Below are 20,623 nucleotides of genomic sequence, written 5' to 3'. Positions count from 1 at the left end.
TAATATATTTTGACACCATGTAGCATATACAGTAAAAATCAGATGTAGTCTGATATGTATTAACTTGTGATTAACAATACTCATGACTTTAAGGACTCATATAAAATTCATATAAACAGTGGCGCACCCAGAGGGGGGGGCCAAGGGGCCCATGCACCCCCCAAAGAAAAGGAAAAAACACTAGAAAAATTTCCAAAAATCTTTTCCTAATTAAAATTCATTTTTTTTTATTTATGTTGTGTGCTACTTATGAATTAGCGATCACTGCAGATGCTCAGTTATAGGTCGTATGCGATGTGTAGTGTGTATTCGCAAAACGTCTACTCAACTCGGCCCCCCCCAAAGGTTAAATCCCGAGTGCTCGGCCCCCTCCAAGATTAAATCCTGAGTGCGCCACTGCATATAAATATATAAAGTTCAGCACTGGGGAAGGACTCGCTTCCCCAGTGCTGAACTTTAGATTGTTACACCATTAATATAATCAGCATACATTCACTCGAAACAGTAAATGTCGGATACGTTTCAATCATGCACTAAAATTTGATTCAAATTTACAAAAAAAAGTGTGCATACCAAAATGTTTATCATTCCTGTAGCTCACATTGTAGCCTTTTTCACACATTGCAACACAGGGAGGAGTAGATCCACCTTCTGTGCATGGAGGAAGAGGGCCTGGTACATGATGTTCACATTTAGCAATTTCATAAGGCTTACAACCTTGTTTGCTACCATACTGGCCACCTGTTACCAAACCAGATTCAGTCCAGTATTCCCAAGCTGTTCCTGGAAAGCCACCATCACACCTGAAAAATTATAACTTGTGTTAAAGATGCCTATTAGTTTACACCTTAATACATACATACTTTACTTCTTTTTTTTTTTTTTGTAATTCATTGAGGAACCCTCTTTAACGAAGCAAAGCATCAGCTGGAATGATATTTCGTCCTGTTGTATAATCATTGTCTTTTGGTAAGCCAATACAAATACAGTTTGGCAGGCAGACTAAAATTGCTAGCCAATCATCATTCATTGTTTCCTGGTAGATACCTACTATGCACCAGAAGGTGAGGAATGAACATTGGGTCTAAATCCCCATCAGTTCTCTGTTTGTCTTTAAAGGCTATGTGAAGATCTCATCCCAGTTATCTGTTTTTGATCCTTGCACGACCATGTTATTGATGTCTGAATTCCAAAATTATTCTCCTTTCTCATTTTCCTTTAAGTGTTAGTCTCGATGTTCTGTCAAAACTACAGTAATTGGTCATGCCAGACTTATTGAAAACATAATTAGTTTGATAGGACAACTAATCCTATCAACACAATGCATTATGGCTGTTCAACTGTACATTCTGGCTGATTTGAGGGATGAAGCACTTGACCAGGAGTAAAAATTCTATCTCTTCAACATGAGACTAGCTAACTCACCTTTGATGGAAAAACCTTAATAAAGGATCTTTGTGTCATAGACAAGATTCTAATTCAGGTCTCGCCAATGAAAGGGCATCATCGTTAAAACCAAATGAGCTACAGAGTCCATAATAATAATAAAATAAAATGATAAATAAATAAGGAAAATAAAAATACATACACAATACAATACAATAAATAATAAAATACACAATAAAATACAATACAAATAAACTAAAATAAGCAAAAATTATTCAAGAAAATGTGAAAGTTTGAAATCAAGAACCTAGGAAATAGAGTGGCAAACCATGAAGAAAACATTGATTGATTCAGCTAGAGAGGCAAGGTGATGTTTTCTACAAGGATAGAAAATTAAGAACTCCATGGTGGACTTGGAGACAATGAAAAGAACAAAGCATACCAAAAGTTCCTGTCAAGTAAGTCAGCTTGTACTCTTAGAGAATACAGAAAAAAATGTAAGTAAGTGAAGCACTGTGTAAAACTGGCTAAATAATAGTCATGGTAAGACTTTGGTAAAACATAGAAAATAAATATCAGGAAGGATTAATTAAATTAAGGGGATATTAGATCCCACATTGTTTTAAAACCGAATAAGAAACTCAAAGATTGGAATCAGAGAGTTCAGAAAAAAGAAAAGAGAGAATCAGAAACAAAAAAATCAGGAAGGATGTTTATGTCATAGATGAGATTCTAACTCGGGTCTTTCCAACGAAAGCGAGTCATCGTCACTGAGCTAAAATATTCTGGAAGCTGTTAAAAATGCTTAGAAATGGACGAAAGATTACTGTAAAAGGAATCTGAGATGATAAAGCTGACATGAAAACTGAAGATAAAGATATTCTAAATGTCTGGAGTAATTATTTTCAAAAATTGATAAATGAAACAAGCAACCACAGCATTATAAGCTGGTCTGTATATCTGGAGTTGTTGTGAAGGTACTGGAGAGATTATTGAGAGGTAGGATACAGAAATGGGTTGATAACAGTAGTATTCTCTGGTTATCAGCATGAGTTTGTTAAGGGGAGATCATGTTTCACTAACTTATGTACTATAAACAAATGCCTTGGACAGGGGAGATGCATATACAGTGGCGTACTTAGATTTTGCAAAGGCGCTTTTGATAGACTGCCACATGACAAGTGCATAAATAAATTGGAACAAATGGGATTGGATAACAGACCTGAGTTGGATCAGTGACTGGCTGTTGGATAGGTATCAGACAGTTGTATATGGGGGGGGGGGGTTGAATCAAAGAGAAAGGTCACTAGTGGTGGTCAGTTTTGGGGGCCATAGTTGTTCAATTTGTATGTTAATGATATTGGGATGGGTTTAACTAGTGATATGCAGCTGTTTGCAGATGATGCAAAACTGGGGAGAGCAATCCAGAATCAAACAGAAGTTATGGCCTTACAAGAGGACTTGAATAGATTGCATGAATGGGCAGATAAGTGAAACTATCAGTTCAATGTTGCAAAGTGTAAGGTTTTGAAATTTGGTAAGCAGCAATGAGATGCATAGTATGCACTTGGTGGGGAAATTTTAAAGGAAGTAGGAGAGATGAGAGATGTAGGAGTGATGGTGGACAAGGACTTGAAGTTCAGGGGCCATTGCACAGGTTTTGAAGACTTCACATCAGATAATGGGAATGATGTGGAAGACTGACATGCAGAAATAGAGAGGCTATGATGGATTGTATAAGGCCTTGATCAGGTCTCATATCGAATATTGTGCACACATTTGGTCACTTGGTTTTCATGGTGACGAGGATATGTTGGAAAGGATCCAGAGAAGATTCACAAAGGTAGTCAGTGGTCTTTGGAATATGGAGTACGAGGACACATTGAGAGAATGTAATTGCAGAGTCTTGTGAATAGGAGAAAGAGGGATGGGGGATATGATTGAGACATATCAGCTAGTCAAGAGTTATCAGGTTGACTTCATAGGATGGGAGAGGGGGGGGTAGAACAAGAGGCCATCGCTGGAAACTGTATAAGGAGGGTGTGAGCAGAGGAGTGGGGAGTGGGTTCTTTGCATGGAGAGTGATTGGTGAGTGGAATGCATTGCCTGAGTGGAATGGAGGTCAGATGTTAATAATAATAACGATGGTAGAACTCAACAGAAATGCAATCAGGAATACATATCAATATTTGAAGTGGAAAACATTATCAAAAACCTGAAGTGTGGGAAGGCAGCCGGAGTTCAGTACCATCAACAGGGTGTAGCATAGAGGCAGCCTGCCTCACAGCACGACTTAAAAAGGCACTAGTTAAGTCATATTGCGGCAGGTGCTGTCACTGTGCTAACAATTCCTGTTAGCGTAGCAAGTGCGGAAAGAAATTTTTCCAAGCTTAAACTGATAACAAATTATTTGCGAACAGATGACCAAGAAAGATTGGTTGGTCTAGCAACTATATCGATAGAGGTGGACATAGCTTATAATTTAAATTTAGAAGAGCTTATAAACAGTTTTATTGTGTGATATCCCTGTAGAGCAAACTTTTAACTAATATTATTATGTAACCATTTTGCATTAATGTTTCTCTTGTAATAAAAACAAAATGGCAATTGGAGATTTTCTTATATTTTTGTCTTATAATCCATCAGGGGCGATATTTAATTGTTAGCCTCAAGGCGCTATCTAAGTTGGCGACAGCCCTGCCGGAGTTCATGATATTCGACTAGAAATGCTCTAATATGAGGTATGAAAGTTTTACAATGACAGCACAGCATAATTCAGAAAGAAAAGTTAAATGTCAAATTACAAATGATTGGAGTAGAGTGCTCATAGTACCCATCTATAAAAGGGTAATAAAACTGAACATGAGAATTACAGAGAAACTTCCCTCATGAGTGTTACTGATAAGATTTATGCGAGAATACTTCAGAAATCACTAAGAAACATTGTGGAAGGGAAGCTTGATTTAGAACAAGATGGATTCAGACCAAACAGAAGTTGTCAAGGATCAGATTTTCACTTCAAGACAAATTGTTGAGAAATCATGAAATATGACAAGCATCTGTATTTTGTATTTACGTTTCGGAGATTTGGAAAGGGCATATGACAAGGTGTCAAGTGGAAAGCTATTCAAAACACTTCAGTGATATGATGTGAATGGGATATTATATCAAGCAATACTTAATCTTTATTTGAGTTGTAAGTCAGCAGTTAAAATTGAAAGAAGAACAGTAAATGGTTTGATGTTAAGTCAGGTGTGAGACAAGGGTATACCTTATCTCCACTGTTATTCATCATCTACATGTATATGGATCACATTATTATTATCACAATACCCCCCCCCCCCATAGAGTCAAAGACTCATTGCAGTAGGTATTTAAGACACATCATACTGTGTCTTAAATTGACTATTTAAGTCACAATATGCTTTTTTTTTTTTAAATTGAGCCCATTCACGAGAGGTTGGTTGATCAACCTTTAGTACATTAGTACCGTATATGGGTAGTGGATTGGAAAAGGAGGAACTTATTTACATTCAATTTAAAAGACTGTATATTGTATTACTTGGGAAACACTGTTCCACAATACAGCAGTTGCAAGGTTGAAGGAGGAGCAAAAGAAACTTGTTCTATGGGTTTTAAGGTGAACTGTAAAGGGATGTTGAGCAGCAGCTGCAAGCGTTATGAGCTTAGTACTAAGTGGGGGAATTATTGATGCTTCAGATGAACATTTCCCATGGAAATATTTATAGAATACACATAATTCAGAAACCAAATGGCAGTGCAAAAGTGGGAGGAGTGAGTTGGTAAGAGATGGGTTATTAATCATTCTAATTGCTCTCCTCTCTATGGAGTCAAGCATTTTGAGGGAGCTTTTAGGAGCTCCCATATATGAGAGCAGTATTCAATAGCTGGACCATTTTGTGATTTGTGTAAAGTTAACAGCCATTCAAGGATGAAGTAGCATCTTCAGTGAAAGAGATATCCTAGTTTTTTTAGAAGCTGAGGATGCAATGGCTGTGATGTGTTTATGCCAGGAGAGGCTTGATGTCAGGGTAATTCCAAGAAGAGAAATCTCAAATTGTCTGGAAATTTGGGTATTGTCAAAAATAATACTGGGAGAAAAAAGTTCTTTTTTATGAGAGATAAGATAGAACTGGGTTTTATTAGTGTTGAAATTGACGAGGTTATCTGAACTCCATTGGAAGATGGCTTGGGAGATTAGAAATGAGGGAGGTGGCAGATGATGTTCTGTAGGTTGAGGTGAGTTGTATAGAGTAAGGTTTATCAAATGAAAGGGAAGAGTGCAATGTGCTGTCATCTGCAAAACTGTGTATTGGGTTGGAAGTCAACTGAAGTAGGTCATTAATATATAAGCGGGAAGAGAGTTGGTGAGATAACAGAACCTTGTGGAACTCTGGCATTAGTTGAATAGTGAGAGGATAAAGGAACCATCCACCACCACCGCACATAGTGTGCATCCAGACAGAAAGCTGGCAATCCAACTACAGAAGTTCTGAGACAGAAAAAACGATGGTAGTTTGCATAGTAAGCCTTTGTGCCAGACCTAGTCAAAATCTTTGGAGATATCAAGTGCAACCACTTAAGATCCTACAAATTTCTCCATGGTATTTGTCCAGAGATGGGTGACATATGTGAAGAGATCTCCTGTTGATCGGCAGTGATGGAATCCATACTGATGGTCGTTTATTAGGTGGGTGCCTTCAAGGTAGTGTAGGAAATGAGAAGTGTATGTGTGATTGGGGCCAAGTGTCTTTGAACTTGTTGATCGCTGTTATTAATTTAGATGTGTTTGTCAGCACATCAGAAGTCACTTTTACGAGGCATGGAAAGTTCATTGCATCCTTTCTTTTATTTATGGGTCCGAAATGATGGCACCTGATGATATTTTTAGAATTGATGTTGCATTCTTCTGCTAATTTGATGATGTCTTCTTTTAGTCATTTTCCATTTTCTGTCAGGGTGTTCAAAATAACAGTATTGAATTTTTTGTTTTTGATGATGCCTTAAAGCTATGCTCTCAGGCAAGGCATTCCAACTATTCACAACTCTCCATGCAAAAAATCTGCTTCTCATTCCTTGCACACACATACAGTTGATATGAGGGAAAGTGGTATTAAACCTGATATCCAAATTGGAGATGTCAATATCAGCTCTTTACTTTATGCAGATGATGTTATACTTCTAAATAACTGCAGTACAAGTCTGCAGGATTTCCCCCTGACTAAATTGAATAACAGTTGTAATAAATTTCTTATTAAAATCAGCAAGAAAAAAGACAAGAACAGTGAAAATAGGCAGAAACATTGAAAACATCAATTGCATCCTGAATGAAGAACCTATAGAAAAGCGAAACATTTCAGCTATTTAGGCACGTTTTTTTTTTAAGTGATGATGGCAAATTAAATATCAAAATAGACAACAGAATTAACAAAGCTGGTGTGGTAGGAATTGAACTGAATAAATTTGTTTGGAATAACAGAGGAATTAGTGAAAACACAAAATCAGCTGTCCAAACCAATTTTAACTTATAGATTAAAACACTTGATCAAAGACTGGAAACTATAGATATGAGAGTTCTGAAAAAAATCAGGGGAGTGGACAGTTGGTATCAGTGGCAGTATCGTGTTAAAAATGATGCTGCTACATATTAAGAAAGAATTTGGCATTGTTAGCATTAAGGAATTTGTTAGCGCAGCTAATCTCAAGTGGTATAGTCACTTAAACAGAATAAATCAGGAAAGGCTAGCAAAACAAATGTTCTTTGCTAGGATGGCAGGAAACCCAGAGGCCATGATCTAGTGGATTTATACAGTAATAAGTGTTTAGAAGACAGAAATATAAGATCTAATATAAGAAATATAAGATAATATTGAAGTCTTGACAAATAAATTCATTTGCGGGAAAATTGTCGATAGGGTGTTAGTCTTTTTTTATTATTATTATTTTTTTGTATACTTTTTTCTATTTAGAAGGTGCATCAGTGGATCTCATAAGGAAGAATCAGGGTTTTCAGTCAGATTATACACAAAAAAAAAAAAAACTGCTGTATTAGTGGGTAGTAGATGCCATTGCGCAGTTCATGATGAACAGTGCTTGTGTGTGTGTGTGTGTGTGTGTGTGTGTGTGTGTGTGTGTGTGTGTGTGTGTGTGTGTGTGTGTGTGTGTGTGGTGTTGAGCACACTGTGTATCTTTATATCCCTTGAAAGTAGCAATTTTTATATAATAATATACAGTGTATAATTTATTACTTTCTAATTTACTTTTGTGTATAATCTGCCATAGTTGTTGATTCATGCAAGTTAAGTGTCTAAGGGGCAAATGTCATCAGTGACAGCCTTGAGAAATGATATGAAGAAATTAATCTGATTTGAGAAGTTTTATTTCTGCATAACTACAATTAGATATTAAATAAGATAACTTGTTAACACATCATTGCCTTCATAAGAATAATTACTGAAGAATATTTTATGCAAAACAACTTTTAGCCCTGTGTAGCCTTTCCATAATACTAGAGCGAGAATTACAGTCATGAGTTCAATTCTAGCTTCCGGCTGAAAAAATTCTCCAGTTGGCAGAGTTTTAGCACAAGCAAGTCGTTTGTGCATGCGTGTGGGTGCACGCATGTGTTTCCCCTCCTTGAAATTCGAGTTTTCAATTTCGCCACTTAAGACACTCAACTGAAGAACTCAAACTATTTCAGACAACGATACGAATGTTTCATAAAATTATAGAATCTCAGTAAAGAGAGAGAGAGAGAGAGAGAAAGAATGTAGTGATAACTTTCATTTCTTGAGAAAGTTACCAAGAATTCTTTCTAATATAAAAACATGACTCCAAGTTTACTAAATATGCTAAGTAACCTGCGTTTTATAAACAAGAATCTTCTTTTTGCATGCAGAAGGAATTAGTTATTTTTTAAATGAAATCTTATATTCATAAAAGTAGAAGAAACATTTATTTTATGTGCTTGTTTAATGCACAATTTAATTAAATCCAATTTAATGTAAATTTGATTTATTATAAATCAAAATTAGAAATGTAAGTATTCATATTAGCTTATGCTTTTTATTCCCTTATAAGGAGTAGGTGATGCCAATTTAGGCGCACTTCATCTCGAACTTTTTTTGGAAACAAAGTGGGCGGTTCAGTCTCCACCGGTAGCCATTCAGAGATAGTTGGCTCAAGACTCTCAATAATTTTAAGTGTCATCCAGTGAAGAGACTGGCAAACAAGTGTTGCATTTTGTTGTCCCCTAACTCAATACGATATGTTATTGTCTTAAATAATGTGAGTTCTATGGTGGCGTGAAAAACCCGAGTTTCCGAGAGGAAAAACCCACTTGTCCATGTCTGAGATCAACTAACTCAGGAACTGGTCGAAGAAAGGCATAGAAAAAATTCCAGTAGTCGGCATCTAGAATTGAACATAGAACTATCTTTAGGCAGCTTACCACTGAAGAAGTAAATGTCACTTCCACTGAGCTACACAGGCTTTCGAAGTATATATAAGTATTGTTTTAGAAAATACAGGTTCATGAATTTTATAGATCTCATGAGTTGGATGACGACAACTACTGTTACTGCTACAACTACTAATAAATAATTATTTTATATGAATAGAATTTGTTTCTCATACCCAAATCCACAAGATGTGCAACATGTAAGTAAGTCATCTGCAGAGATGTGGACATTCACTTTTCCACCCGATGCAATGCAGTAACGATCAGACATGGATTCCGCAGCTCCAAAGGCCTGAAAATAACCAAGTAATTCATTAATTAAATTAAGGGGATATAATGTTCATATCGCTGAAATGAAGCTTGTTGACGCTTATATATTTAAGCAAGTAATTCATCTTCATTTATCTGGTTCAGAAAGACGGGTGACATCAATAATTCGAAACCATAATACAAAATCCAAGGGAAAACTTTCATACTAATGTATATATGTATGTGTCTATGTATGTATATGCAGGGTGACCCATAAGTCATAAAGGGGTTTAAATATTTAGTATTTTTTTTTATTTGTTAATTATTTTTGTTATAATGAAATACAGAAAGTGGAGATTTTTTTATTAGTTGTGAAACATCACATCGCGCAAATGCCTTAAATTTTTGCTTTACAAAGACAAGTCCTTTCTATAGTATGTTCCATGGCAACTGTTAATGTTTTTGGCTGCAGGGCCCTAATTACTGCACGAATTTTCTCCTTCAGCTGTTGGATTGTCTGGGAGACTAATGCCCTAATTTTTTTGAGAAATTAATAGGATACTGCAGCTAGAAACATTGACTGCTGCTATAGAACATGCCGTAAAAAGGGCCTGCCTTTGTGAAGATGAAAATGGAAGGCATTTTCTTAATGAGGTTTTTCATAAGTAATAAAAAAACTTCTCCAGTTTCATTATAACAATAAATAAAAAAAGTTCTTAGATGTTTAAACCCGTTTGTGACTTATGGGTCACCCCGTATTTATGCAAAACTCACATAATTTCAGACATTACATATATTGATTTAGGTAGGGACTGCGAGATGGCGACACTTATTGAGCCATCTCTCTTCACTGTGTGCTGCTTAATTAGTGATAGCCTTGAGCCAGATATCTCCGATTGGGTACCAGCAGAGATTAAACTGCCCACTCAGTCTCCAAAAGTTAGATAGGGTTAAAACGGCCTTGCCAACTCCCTATACGGGAATTAAAAAGGCATTAGCTGATTTTTTTTTTATAGTATAGTATGAAAAGTAGTTATTGACATGCGGCATTTCCAGTTCTCTTTCTTAGCTCAGTGTTCCAGCAAGAGGTCAAGTAATTTATACACTCTCCGAAGAGATCTCATGAACAGTATGGCAGCATGGGGCCCCTGGCCAATTGCCTAGAGTTCCCCTTAAGACGGCCCTGTATAAAGCTACATTAGCCAATAGATTTTCGGTTTGTATATTCGACTCAAAATATAGCATGAATGTTGCGAAATGTAAAGAAAAATATATTTTTAAGGGAGAAAAACTTTTAATTAACCGTTATAAAATATGTTACAAAATTGAAAATTCGATGTAGCTTGGGTATGCTAAAAAGCGTTATTTATGAATAAACATTATACTATTAACTGAACAAAAATACTTTGTGATTTTACTTTTTACAAATATATGTTGTATGATTACATTTTAAGGTCTTAATATGTATATATAGCTCAGTAAAAGTTAGATAGGGCTAAAACGCTCTCGCCTACTCTTTATATGGGAACAAAAAAGGTGTTAGCTGATTTTTTTTTATAAATCAGATAATGCCTTTTATTCCCGTATAGGGAGCAGGCGAGGCCGTTTTAGCACTATCTAACTTTTGGAGACTGAGTGGGCAGCTCAATCTCCACTGGTAGAAAATCAGATATAGCTGGCCCAAGGCTATCACTCATTTAATCGGTACGCAGTGAAGAGCCTGATAACAAGCGCCTTCATCTCGTGGTCCCTAACATAATATTTTTAGTCTGAAAATAGTGTTGGTTCAAGGGTCGATTTTCTTGAGTTTACGGAAAGAAAAACCGGAGTTTCCAAGAGAAAAAAACCCTTTTCCCCTTCCTTACTTATGGGCTGTTCTGTATTTATGTGAAACATTTTTTTTTTTAAATTCCAAACTTTTTTTCCTTCTTCAAAGGAAATAGGCTTAGAAATTGATTGTTGGATCCCTTCGTTTCTTGTGTGTGTGTGTGAAGGCTGAATCAACACTTTGGGCCCCGGTGGGAAGAGAAATGTGAGGCCCCCTATCACATTTACTAATGTTCAGTAATAATAATAATAAGATACTCATTGATTTTTAAGTCCCAAGTAATTCCATTGGTGGATGTGTAGGATATTCAAAACAAAAATAGCACAACGATTCATTCCTTCCCACCTACACACTTCCCCATAGCAAAACTAACATTATAAAGTGACTTTTCTACATTTTGATGTGGCAAAATTATGTCTTAGGTCATCAAAGTTAAGATTTTGTAAAATCTCATGTTCAATGCTCATTAAACTTAGGTAGCTTAATCGTGACTGTGCCATGCTGTTTCTTAATTCATTTTTTAGTAATTTAATTTTAGTTCTCAATAAGAGAATGGGTCCCCTAAAGAGCGGGTCGCCGGGGTCGCTGTTATCGGTCCTGTGTGAGTGTGTGTTTAATTTATTGATATGTATTGCAACCCTAAATTATAAAAAATGAAACGTTTCTGTATAATATTGGATCCTGCCATGATAATTTTTTTTTTCGTTGCAAAACCTCGGCGTTGGTTAGAGATGTATTTACGCAAAAAATGTAATATTATTATGCTAATTATATTGCCGTTTTTAGTCACAGTCTATGTATAGTCAGTGACGTATTTATGTATAGGTCCGAGCATAGAGCGGCAAATTTTGAGGGGCGGCAGAAATTTCCGGGCTTTCATTTTTGTAATTATATTTATATTACAAATTTACGATATAAATAGGTTATGCATGTAAATCAACATGTTCATTAAATATGAGGGGGGGGCACTTTCTGCGGGCCTAGGGGCGGGAAATACCTAAATACGGCACTGTGTATAGTTTGCAACGAATAAATATTTCTTTTCTTTTTTTTCTAAAAGTACAAAAAATGTTAAATTAGAGCATTCACAGTATGTAAATATTGTATTATGAATTCAAAAAAGTGAATGAGCAACTGCAGTTATGGGAAAAAAAAAAAAAAAACATTTAAATGTTTAAAGTGATGATGCTCTAAATGCAAAACAATATCAATGAAGATTTCACGAATTCATGAAATTGTGCTTGGCATAGAATGCATTTTAGCCAATGAAGAACATCATATGTTTTAACCAACGTGTTCCTTTTATCGTTTCACTCATATAGTGCAATTAGCTATACTCGAAAATTATTTCCCTATAAATGTCCAAGTGCTTTTAAAAGCGTTTACCCAGAAATTTAGTTGGACGCTATTTGCATCAACTAGGAAATCTGTACTTTGAAAGAGATCATCGTATATTGTAACCAGACAGTCTTAGAAATCGCTTAAAGATTTTCTGTTTATACTCGCTATCAGCAAGCACCGACTCATTCCTGGAGATGAAAAATGAAAATTGTATAACTTGCAAACTCTAGTATCCTGCTAGTTTTTAAGATATAAACAAACAAAAAAAAAAAACTTTGGAAATCACTTTCTTTGATCAGGAGGTCTGGTTCGTTAGGAAATCCTTTACCAAAGTTCCAGGTGAAATTCTGTCTACAAAACTTCAATCAGTGGTGTAGTTAGAGCTGTTCCCCCCCCCCCCCCAAGGGCGGTCCCTGAGTTTTTCGCCCTCTCAATACACATCAAAAATACTACAAAAAGTCAAAACGGCGTATAGGGAAATAAATTAAAACACTATGTTTATTTTTAAAGTAAAACTTTAATTCCAACATTCTAAAATGTTATTTTTCTTACTTTTCTGTTAGTAAAGCAAAATCATCGATGACATTGGCGAAGTCTATTTCATAGTAATGTAGGTAATTCTTAATCAATTTTATTTAGAAAAACTCCTCTGCCAACTAGCAACACTTAAAGCAATTGTGAGGAAAATTCACAATAGTATTACAATACTGTATTTGGAAATGAGTTTTCGAGACTGTATTTTAGAATTAACTACAAAAGTTCAAAAAGGTTCAAAGGGTCGTCCAGGGCGGACCGTCCCCCTCTAGCTACGCCTCTGACTTCAATGCAGTTCGCTCCAAAATGGTCACAAACTAGAACCCAGTTTACATACCCTGCCAATGCATGCCATGTATCCTGAAGTATGAATTCGTAGTCAAGTGCAACGTTCTCATGGTGTGCCAACCGACTGACCAAATTTACAACCAACTTTCCCCTTCGGAATGGTGCTTGTTCATCCTAGGGAAGGTGTAAGAACAACACCATGAAGGGGGGGGGAGAGAGAGATACAACTGAATAAGAGAATTTTCTAAAGAGGCTCAACAGCGATGTAACAGTGAAAGGATATCGATAGAATCACAAAACAATCGGAAGGACACATATAAGAAATTAATTATTAAATATTTTTGCTCACCCAGCAGGATCCACATGAACCTTGATCTCTAATTTCTTTAATTGTTGGACAATTTGGCCATTGCTCACGAGCATCAAATGTAGCTGGGAGATCCTTCGGCACCGTGCGATAAATTTCTGGAAGTCGATACTTGTAATTATCTGGATGAACACCCAAAAGTTTCTTAACAAATTCTAACGATACTCCATCAAAATTTTTCTTGGCCTGTAAAAAAAAAAAGTATATATATAAATAAATAAGAACAATAACAACAACGGTAATAATGCAATACAAATAATACTTATCTGCAAATATTACCTTCCATGATGTATTTAAAAAGTTGATGTAATCAACCATCTTGTCAGAGAGTGGAGGAATGTCTTCGGGAAAAATAAACCTTGCAGAAGCCATGCTACAGAAAGCTACAAGTAAAACTAGTGACTTCATGATGGTTGAATAATCTGTAATAAAAGAATACAAAGAATATTGTTTATGAAGAATTTAGAATTTAAGAAGTTGCTTTACTGAAAGAAGGTTCTGCACTACTGCTATATATTTATTTGTCCATCTCCCACTAACGAAAGATTGTAAGATCTATAGTATATATATAAAACATGGAGAGCCTCGCATCATTACAAGAGCTTCCGATAAAGCTCTTGTAATGATGAAATATAAAATTTAGTTAGTGGAGGAGGGTCTCTTAAAAGTTATAGTTACAGTAAACCATAAATCCGGCCATGATTTACTTGATCACATTTAACGAAAGAAAACAAATTAATGCGTAGAGTTTCGAATTTGTCTCCACACTTTAGTTTTGTTTGTTCATCCTCCTGCTGCAGTTTAGCCTATATTGATGTATGATCGAAGTTGTGTTTCTCGTGTCATCACGCACAAAATGGACGAGTCTTTTACAATCCGAGAAAATCTGGAATAAGTCAGAGACCACTAGCACTGAGACTGAACATTGGATTAATGCGTGGCTAAATTATCTCATTCTCTCATCCTGTAAGAACAACTCTCTATTGATTTTGAAGTTACAAGCAACTATATAACAATAATTATTATTACTGAGACTTAGAACGCCGACTACAATTCCCAGAACGCTTTTCGTAATTATCGCTAAGCAAAATTTCCATCCGAAATAAAAAAAAAAATAGCCTTCAATTTCTGTCTGTTGCAAAAATGTGAAACCTGAGATGGAAGCGAAACTCCATTTTCTTGTCACTGGGCTGTAGGCATGTTGCCAGTGTTCCTTTTGTGTAACTCTCTTGATTTTTATGTCATTAGATGCAATTTGCAGACATAAAATGTTTGATTTCCTATTGACGAGGATCGATTATTGCTTTTGCAACAAGAATGCAAGACCTCACACGGGGCCTTTCATTTCAACGGTCATCGAAAAGATCGGATTTCAGGTTGTGGAATATCGTCCTTACCAGGGGCGAATGCTGGTCTTGAAATTCACGCTTGCTCTTGTTATCATTCATGGGGGTGAGAGGTGTGATTGACGTCTGATTAGCGGAATAATCAATTACTGACCATTTAAAACTATATATTTAAAAATTTATGTACATTTAATTATACAAATACAACATTTATTTTACAAATGATATTTTATCTTTTTCAATTTAGCTACTTGAATACAAAATCTACCCTACGGTTCTGGTCAATAACATCGTCATGAAAAGTTGGTTGTAACTTAATTTTCCCAAGCAACATGCACTCTTGTAAAGGCTGGCTGAAGCTCACTGGCTAGAGCTACGTTGACTGCGTATGGCCTGTGTTTAAGCAACAGAGTGAGACTACGTGAAATGGCGATGCGCGCACATGAAATCACAGTGCTGCTGTGAGGACCTGGAAGTTCCTACAACTGAGAAATTCAAGGTAGCTTTGACTAAGCATCAGACGAGTAAGCATCAGCCTTCCATATACAACGCAAAGCTCAATTATTGCCATGCAAGCTTAAGACATCTTCTGTCAAAAAAAAATAATAAAAGCCTAAATGGAATGCTTATAAATGTATGCATTTATTAACAAATAAATATTATTTCTTTCTCAATTAATGAGCTTTCGCACCCAGCATGGAGAATTCACCCCTGCTCCTTACAGCCCGGACTTGTCTCGATCGGACTTCTGGTTATTTCCTGAATTGAAAACACACGTCAATGACATCCATTTTGATACTAAACAGGCCAAAGCAGGTGAGAAAGTAATACAAAAAAAAAAAAGGGGGGGGGGAGAAAAAGATAGAAAGAAAAAAGAGTTTTATTACGACGGCATTGAAAAATTTGTCATGGTGAAAATATATTGAACTTTGAAAAGTTGTCGAAATGAAAAGAATGTACTGAAAATGACGGAAGATTACGTTGATAAATTGCGTGAAAATAAAGAAGGCTAAATTATTTTAAGAACGCCCCTTCGTACAAATAAAGGACTGACAAATGTATAAGCTTCCTTTATATTCTCTACACTAAAGGACTATTATATTTCTTTAATTTTAAATTTTCCAAACGTTTAGTTCAAAATTAAGCAAACGAACTAATTTAAAAATATTCTCTTAACTTGCAACGCTTTTCATTTACACACATTTCATGTATAATTATTTAATATATTTGTACAATTTTAATAAATATTCGTATATAACGTAGAAATGCATCAGCATTATATAAGAATATATTGTATTTGTATTGTATATAATTATATAAGAATGTATTAGAATATATTTAATAAAATTAATTAATCATCAGTGTATGAGGTTTCTTAGAGCAACAAGCACTCAGTTAGCAATGGGATTGGTAGCTGAAGGCCGCAAGAACTCCGTCCCTAGTTTCTAATATACTTAATAATTAACATATGTTTCTAATGCAATTCTTATGTTTCGGTTCAGCTCTTTGCTTGTAACATTTACTTTCGTTCTCAGCAAACAGAAACTTAAGAGGTCCCCTTACCTGGAAACACGTATAATAATCAGCAGGACAACACGACTGGTTTTTACTCTTTCTCCAACTTTGGTTTTAATACCAATATTATCATTGTTCTTTAACCTCCATGTGATAACATTGGTCACATTAAAAATATGATAAGGTGCAAGTTTTTCGCAAGAATATTGATAATAATTGTTCTGGAAATGATAGCAGGTGGTAACGGGTGTAAGCAATTTGTTATTGAAAAATGAAATTTGTTGTAGAAGGGGAGGGAGGAAGGAGCACTCATCATTTAATCTTGGGGGGGGGGGTCGAGTTGAGTAGACGATTTGAGAATGCACTCTACATTGCATACGATGTATGACTGAGCATCTACAGTGATTGCCAATACATGATACCCGTGATCTCCTCTGGCCCGACTCGGGCTAACTAGCGCTCCGTCCGGAAGAGCACTACTTCGTTCACTTTGCGTTCACAGCGGCAAAGATTCCCGTGAGCTATAGGGTATTCCCACTTTATGTGACCGCTAATTCATAAGTAGTATAGAAATATAAGACACAACATAAATTTTAAAAAAAATGAATTTTAATTAGAAAAAGATGTTTGGAAAATTTTCTAGTGTTTTTTTCCCCTTTTTCTGTTGGGGAGGGGCAGGGCCCCTTGGCCCCCCTTCCTGGGTGTGCCACTGCCATATTGTACTGAAAAATTATATACTTTTAGAAAAAGATTGAAAAACTACCTCAGTCGACTTTTATTTTAAACGCATATTATAAGAAATGACTCTAAATATTATATAGTATTTACAGGGGCGAATGCTGGTCTTGAAATTCACGCTTGCTCTTGTTATCATTCAGGGAGTGAGAGGTATGATTGAAATCTGATTAGCGGACTGACCATTTAAAACTATATATTGTATTTAGAAATTTATGTACATTTAATCATACAAATACAACATTTATTTTACAAATGATATTCTATCTTTTTCAATTTAGCTACTTGAATACAAATTCTACCCTACGGTTCTTCTTTATGAACTGGCCAATAACATCGTCATAAAAAGTTGGTTGTAACTTAATTTTCCCAAGCAACACGCACGCCTGTAAAGGCTGGCTGAAGTTCATTGGCTAGAGCTACGTTGACTGCGTATGGCCTGTGTTTAAGCAACAGAGTGAGACGACGTGAAATGGCTATGCATGCGCATGAAATCACAGTGCTGCAGCGAGGACCTGGAAACTCCTACAACTGAGCAAGCCAAGGTAGCTTTGACTAGACTAGCAAGCATCGGCCTTCGACACACAACGCAAAGCTCAAATATTGCGCGCAAGCTTAAGACGTCTTCTGTCTACAAAAATAAAAGCCTAAATGGAATGCTTATAAATGCATGCATTTATTAACAAATAAATATTAATTCTTTCTCAAAATTATGAGCACAGCAAGCATGAAGAATTCGCCCCTGATTATTTAGTTCTACTAAGCTCCACAAATCAGTTATATGCTGTATGTAATGTGTACCCTCAATAGATACTATGATTTAATTTCATAGTGACTGTTTCGTCTTCATTTGTATTTTTATAATAACCAGTATGGCTTACGACTCTCGGTTACACACCTTGTACAGTTCCTTCTAGTAGCTTTCTATTATCTGTTCTTTATTCCTAAGTATTTTCTTTAAATTATCAATATCTATTACCACTTGAACATTGTAGGATATTTTTTACAACGCATATAGTATTACTTTTTTACTATCTACTCTTCACTTGCAATGTTCTAATTACTTGTCGCATCACTGTTGTATTATATTTTCATTTGTCTTATTTCTTTGGTGTTAATAAATTTCAATTTCAATTTATCTAGCACGTCACGAGAATGTACTAAACCTCAACTCAGCTAGGGTAAGGTGAAGCCTCAATGCCTTCAGATTTAAAAAGAAAAAGTACAGTGCCACCTACCGGATCATTACACAATCATCCTTTTTTTGAAGCCGTTTAATTCTTCAAGCTGTTTTTTATATGACCTTCACCCAGGGTCGGTTTTATCATTAGGCGAGCCTAGGGGCGCTAAGACTTCAGGGCGCCAGATTTTGCTACATAGTTCGGGGAAAAATTACAACCTTCGAAAAAAAAAAATTAGTAAAACCTTGATTAATAATAAAAAACTGAAACTGAAATAAGTCAAGCCGTCCTGATGCTCGCTGATGATCCTACATTATTTTCGCCTTTCTCTATTTCTTCCACTCCCCATTTTGTAAATTAAAACTTACACTCGCGCTACGATGGCTCAGGAATGACTCGCTGGTCTAGCAATAATATCTATAGAGCATGAAATTGCATTTACAATCAATATAGATGAATTAATTCAAAACTTTGCCAAAGCAAACGCCCCAAAGATTAATTTTTCATAATTTATGCATTTAAGATGTAATAATTTTCTTGCTATACAGATATTAGGAGTAATCATATATTTACACAAATGTGTTGGTTTTGATTAATAATTTTTTTAATGTTCATAATGATATTATTTTTATAAATATCCACATGTGTAGGTGTACATGTGCTTGTGTGAGTATGACAAAATATATATAGAGAGACAATGTATAGCGGTGCCTAAATTTTCTTTGCCTAGGGGCATCAATACTCTAGGACTGGCCCTGCCTTCACCCATGAAAGATTGTAAACCTGTAATGCTTTAGTACCGTCAGTGGACTATTTTTGGCGAAAGAATGAGATTTATGTTTTTGATTTTTATATAGTCATATATATATATATATATATGAAAAAGTTTTAATGAACTGTTACCGAGAGATAAAAAAGATGACATATATATTTAAAAAGATACTACTAGTTTACTAGTTTCGTTGAATAGATCAACATCCTCAGATATCACAATCAAAGAAATATATAAAAAAATTACAGAGACTTAAAATTGTAATAACAGAACAAGTATAAAAAGACAGTAGCGTGTTTGAAAAACAAATGCGAGTATGAGTTCCAAACAAACGTATACTACGCGCTATCGCGAGTGCGCCAGTACTGAACAGAAGCAATGTGTGCATCAGAGAGATTGTAACTTAAGCTGTTGTTGATATGAGAGGAATCCAGAGAAATTTCCCTGGATTCGACAATCTTTCTTTCGAGTTCATCGTAGCACACATGGATGTTAGAAGTTTGAGTCCAGTTTACAATGTGTTGGCGGCCTTCGTCTGAGTTAGCTGAAAAGAGAACGTGGCTAGAGAGAGCGCTAGCTCTAGTCCTGTTATAGGAGATATCTCTACGGTGTTTCATCTAACTCAGACGAAGGCCGCCAACACATTGTAAACTGGACTCAAACTTCTAACATTCATGTGTGCTACGATGAACTCGAAAGAAAGATTGTCGAATCCAGGGAAATTTCTCTGGATTCCTCTCATATCAACAACAGCTTGAGTTGTTGATATGAGAGGAACTCAGGATTTAATCCTGGAGGAGGCCGAGCGCTCAGGAATTAACCTTGGGGAGAGGGGGAGAGTTGAGTAGACGATTTGCGAATACACACTATGCATCTCATACGACCTATGACTGAGCATCTGCAATGATCTCTAATTCATAAGTAGTATAGAAATAGAAGACACGACACAACATAAATAAAAAAATAATAATTTTAATTAGGAAAAGATTTTTGGAAAATTTTCTAGTGTTTTTCCCTTTTCTTTGGGGGTGCCCGGGCCCCTTGTCCCCCCTCTGGGTGCGCCACTGCCCACAGCATAAGACAGAAATTTAACATTAAATCTTAATTAGTTACGATCGTTTTTCTAATCAATAAAAAGTCACGTTGCGGATATTATCAAGCAGTCTTTTTTGTTTCGAAGAATGCGATAAGTCTTCAAATAATAATAATAAGACTATTTTCCAGTTACCCGATACGTTCCCAGTATACTGATAATGTAAGTTCCCATTTGGGGAAAAAAAAAAAGATTCAAAAGATTAATCTGCACGAGTGGCGGCTTGTACATAAACACTGCAGCACTCCTAAGGAAAAAATGAAATTTTATTTGTGTTTATAAATAATAACAATGCTTACAACATTATATAAATGCAACGCAGCATGTTAAAGTTTCCGCTTATGTTTCGACATTGATTGAATAGTTAATAATTGGAATTGTTCGATTAACGCTTTAGATTATGAAACAAATGCACTGCGATTTAACGCAGTGTCGGAATTATCACGTTCGGTCAATTGCAGCTAGACTTGACGATATTCGTTTGCATTTGTCACTGCACATAACAAGT

At 35.7% G+C, this 20,623-nt stretch overlaps 1 protein-coding gene across 1 annotated transcript in view; it reads right to left on the bottom strand.

Moving 5' to 3' along the window:
- LOC150096084 (cathepsin B-like) overlaps positions 1 to 16,472 on the bottom strand; it is a 61,217-nt gene extending 44,745 nt beyond the window's left edge. The window contains exons 1-5 of the mRNA XM_090409592.1: positions 16,383 to 16,472; positions 13,753 to 13,895; positions 13,456 to 13,659; positions 9,043 to 9,158; positions 574 to 803 (exon numbers count right to left, since the gene is read on the bottom strand). Of these exons, the coding sequence (XP_090265718.1) occupies positions 574 to 803; positions 9,043 to 9,158; positions 13,456 to 13,659; positions 13,753 to 13,881 (679 nt within the window). The 5' untranslated portion in view covers positions 13,882 to 13,895; positions 16,383 to 16,472. The remainder of the gene's footprint in view (positions 1 to 573; positions 804 to 9,042; positions 9,159 to 13,455; positions 13,660 to 13,752; positions 13,896 to 16,382) is intronic.
- Between the last annotated feature and the right edge of the window lie 4,151 nt (positions 16,473 to 20,623).

The sequence above is a fragment of the Typopeltis vanoorti genome, chromosome 19 (genome assembly GCF_054136105.1).
Source record: "Typopeltis vanoorti isolate ZY-2024b chromosome 19, IOZ_Tvanoo_1.0, whole genome shotgun sequence".
Classification (NCBI taxonomy): domain Eukaryota; kingdom Metazoa; phylum Arthropoda; class Arachnida; order Uropygi; family Thelyphonidae; genus Typopeltis; species Typopeltis vanoorti.
This window is presented reverse-complemented; position numbering and strand designations above follow the sequence as displayed.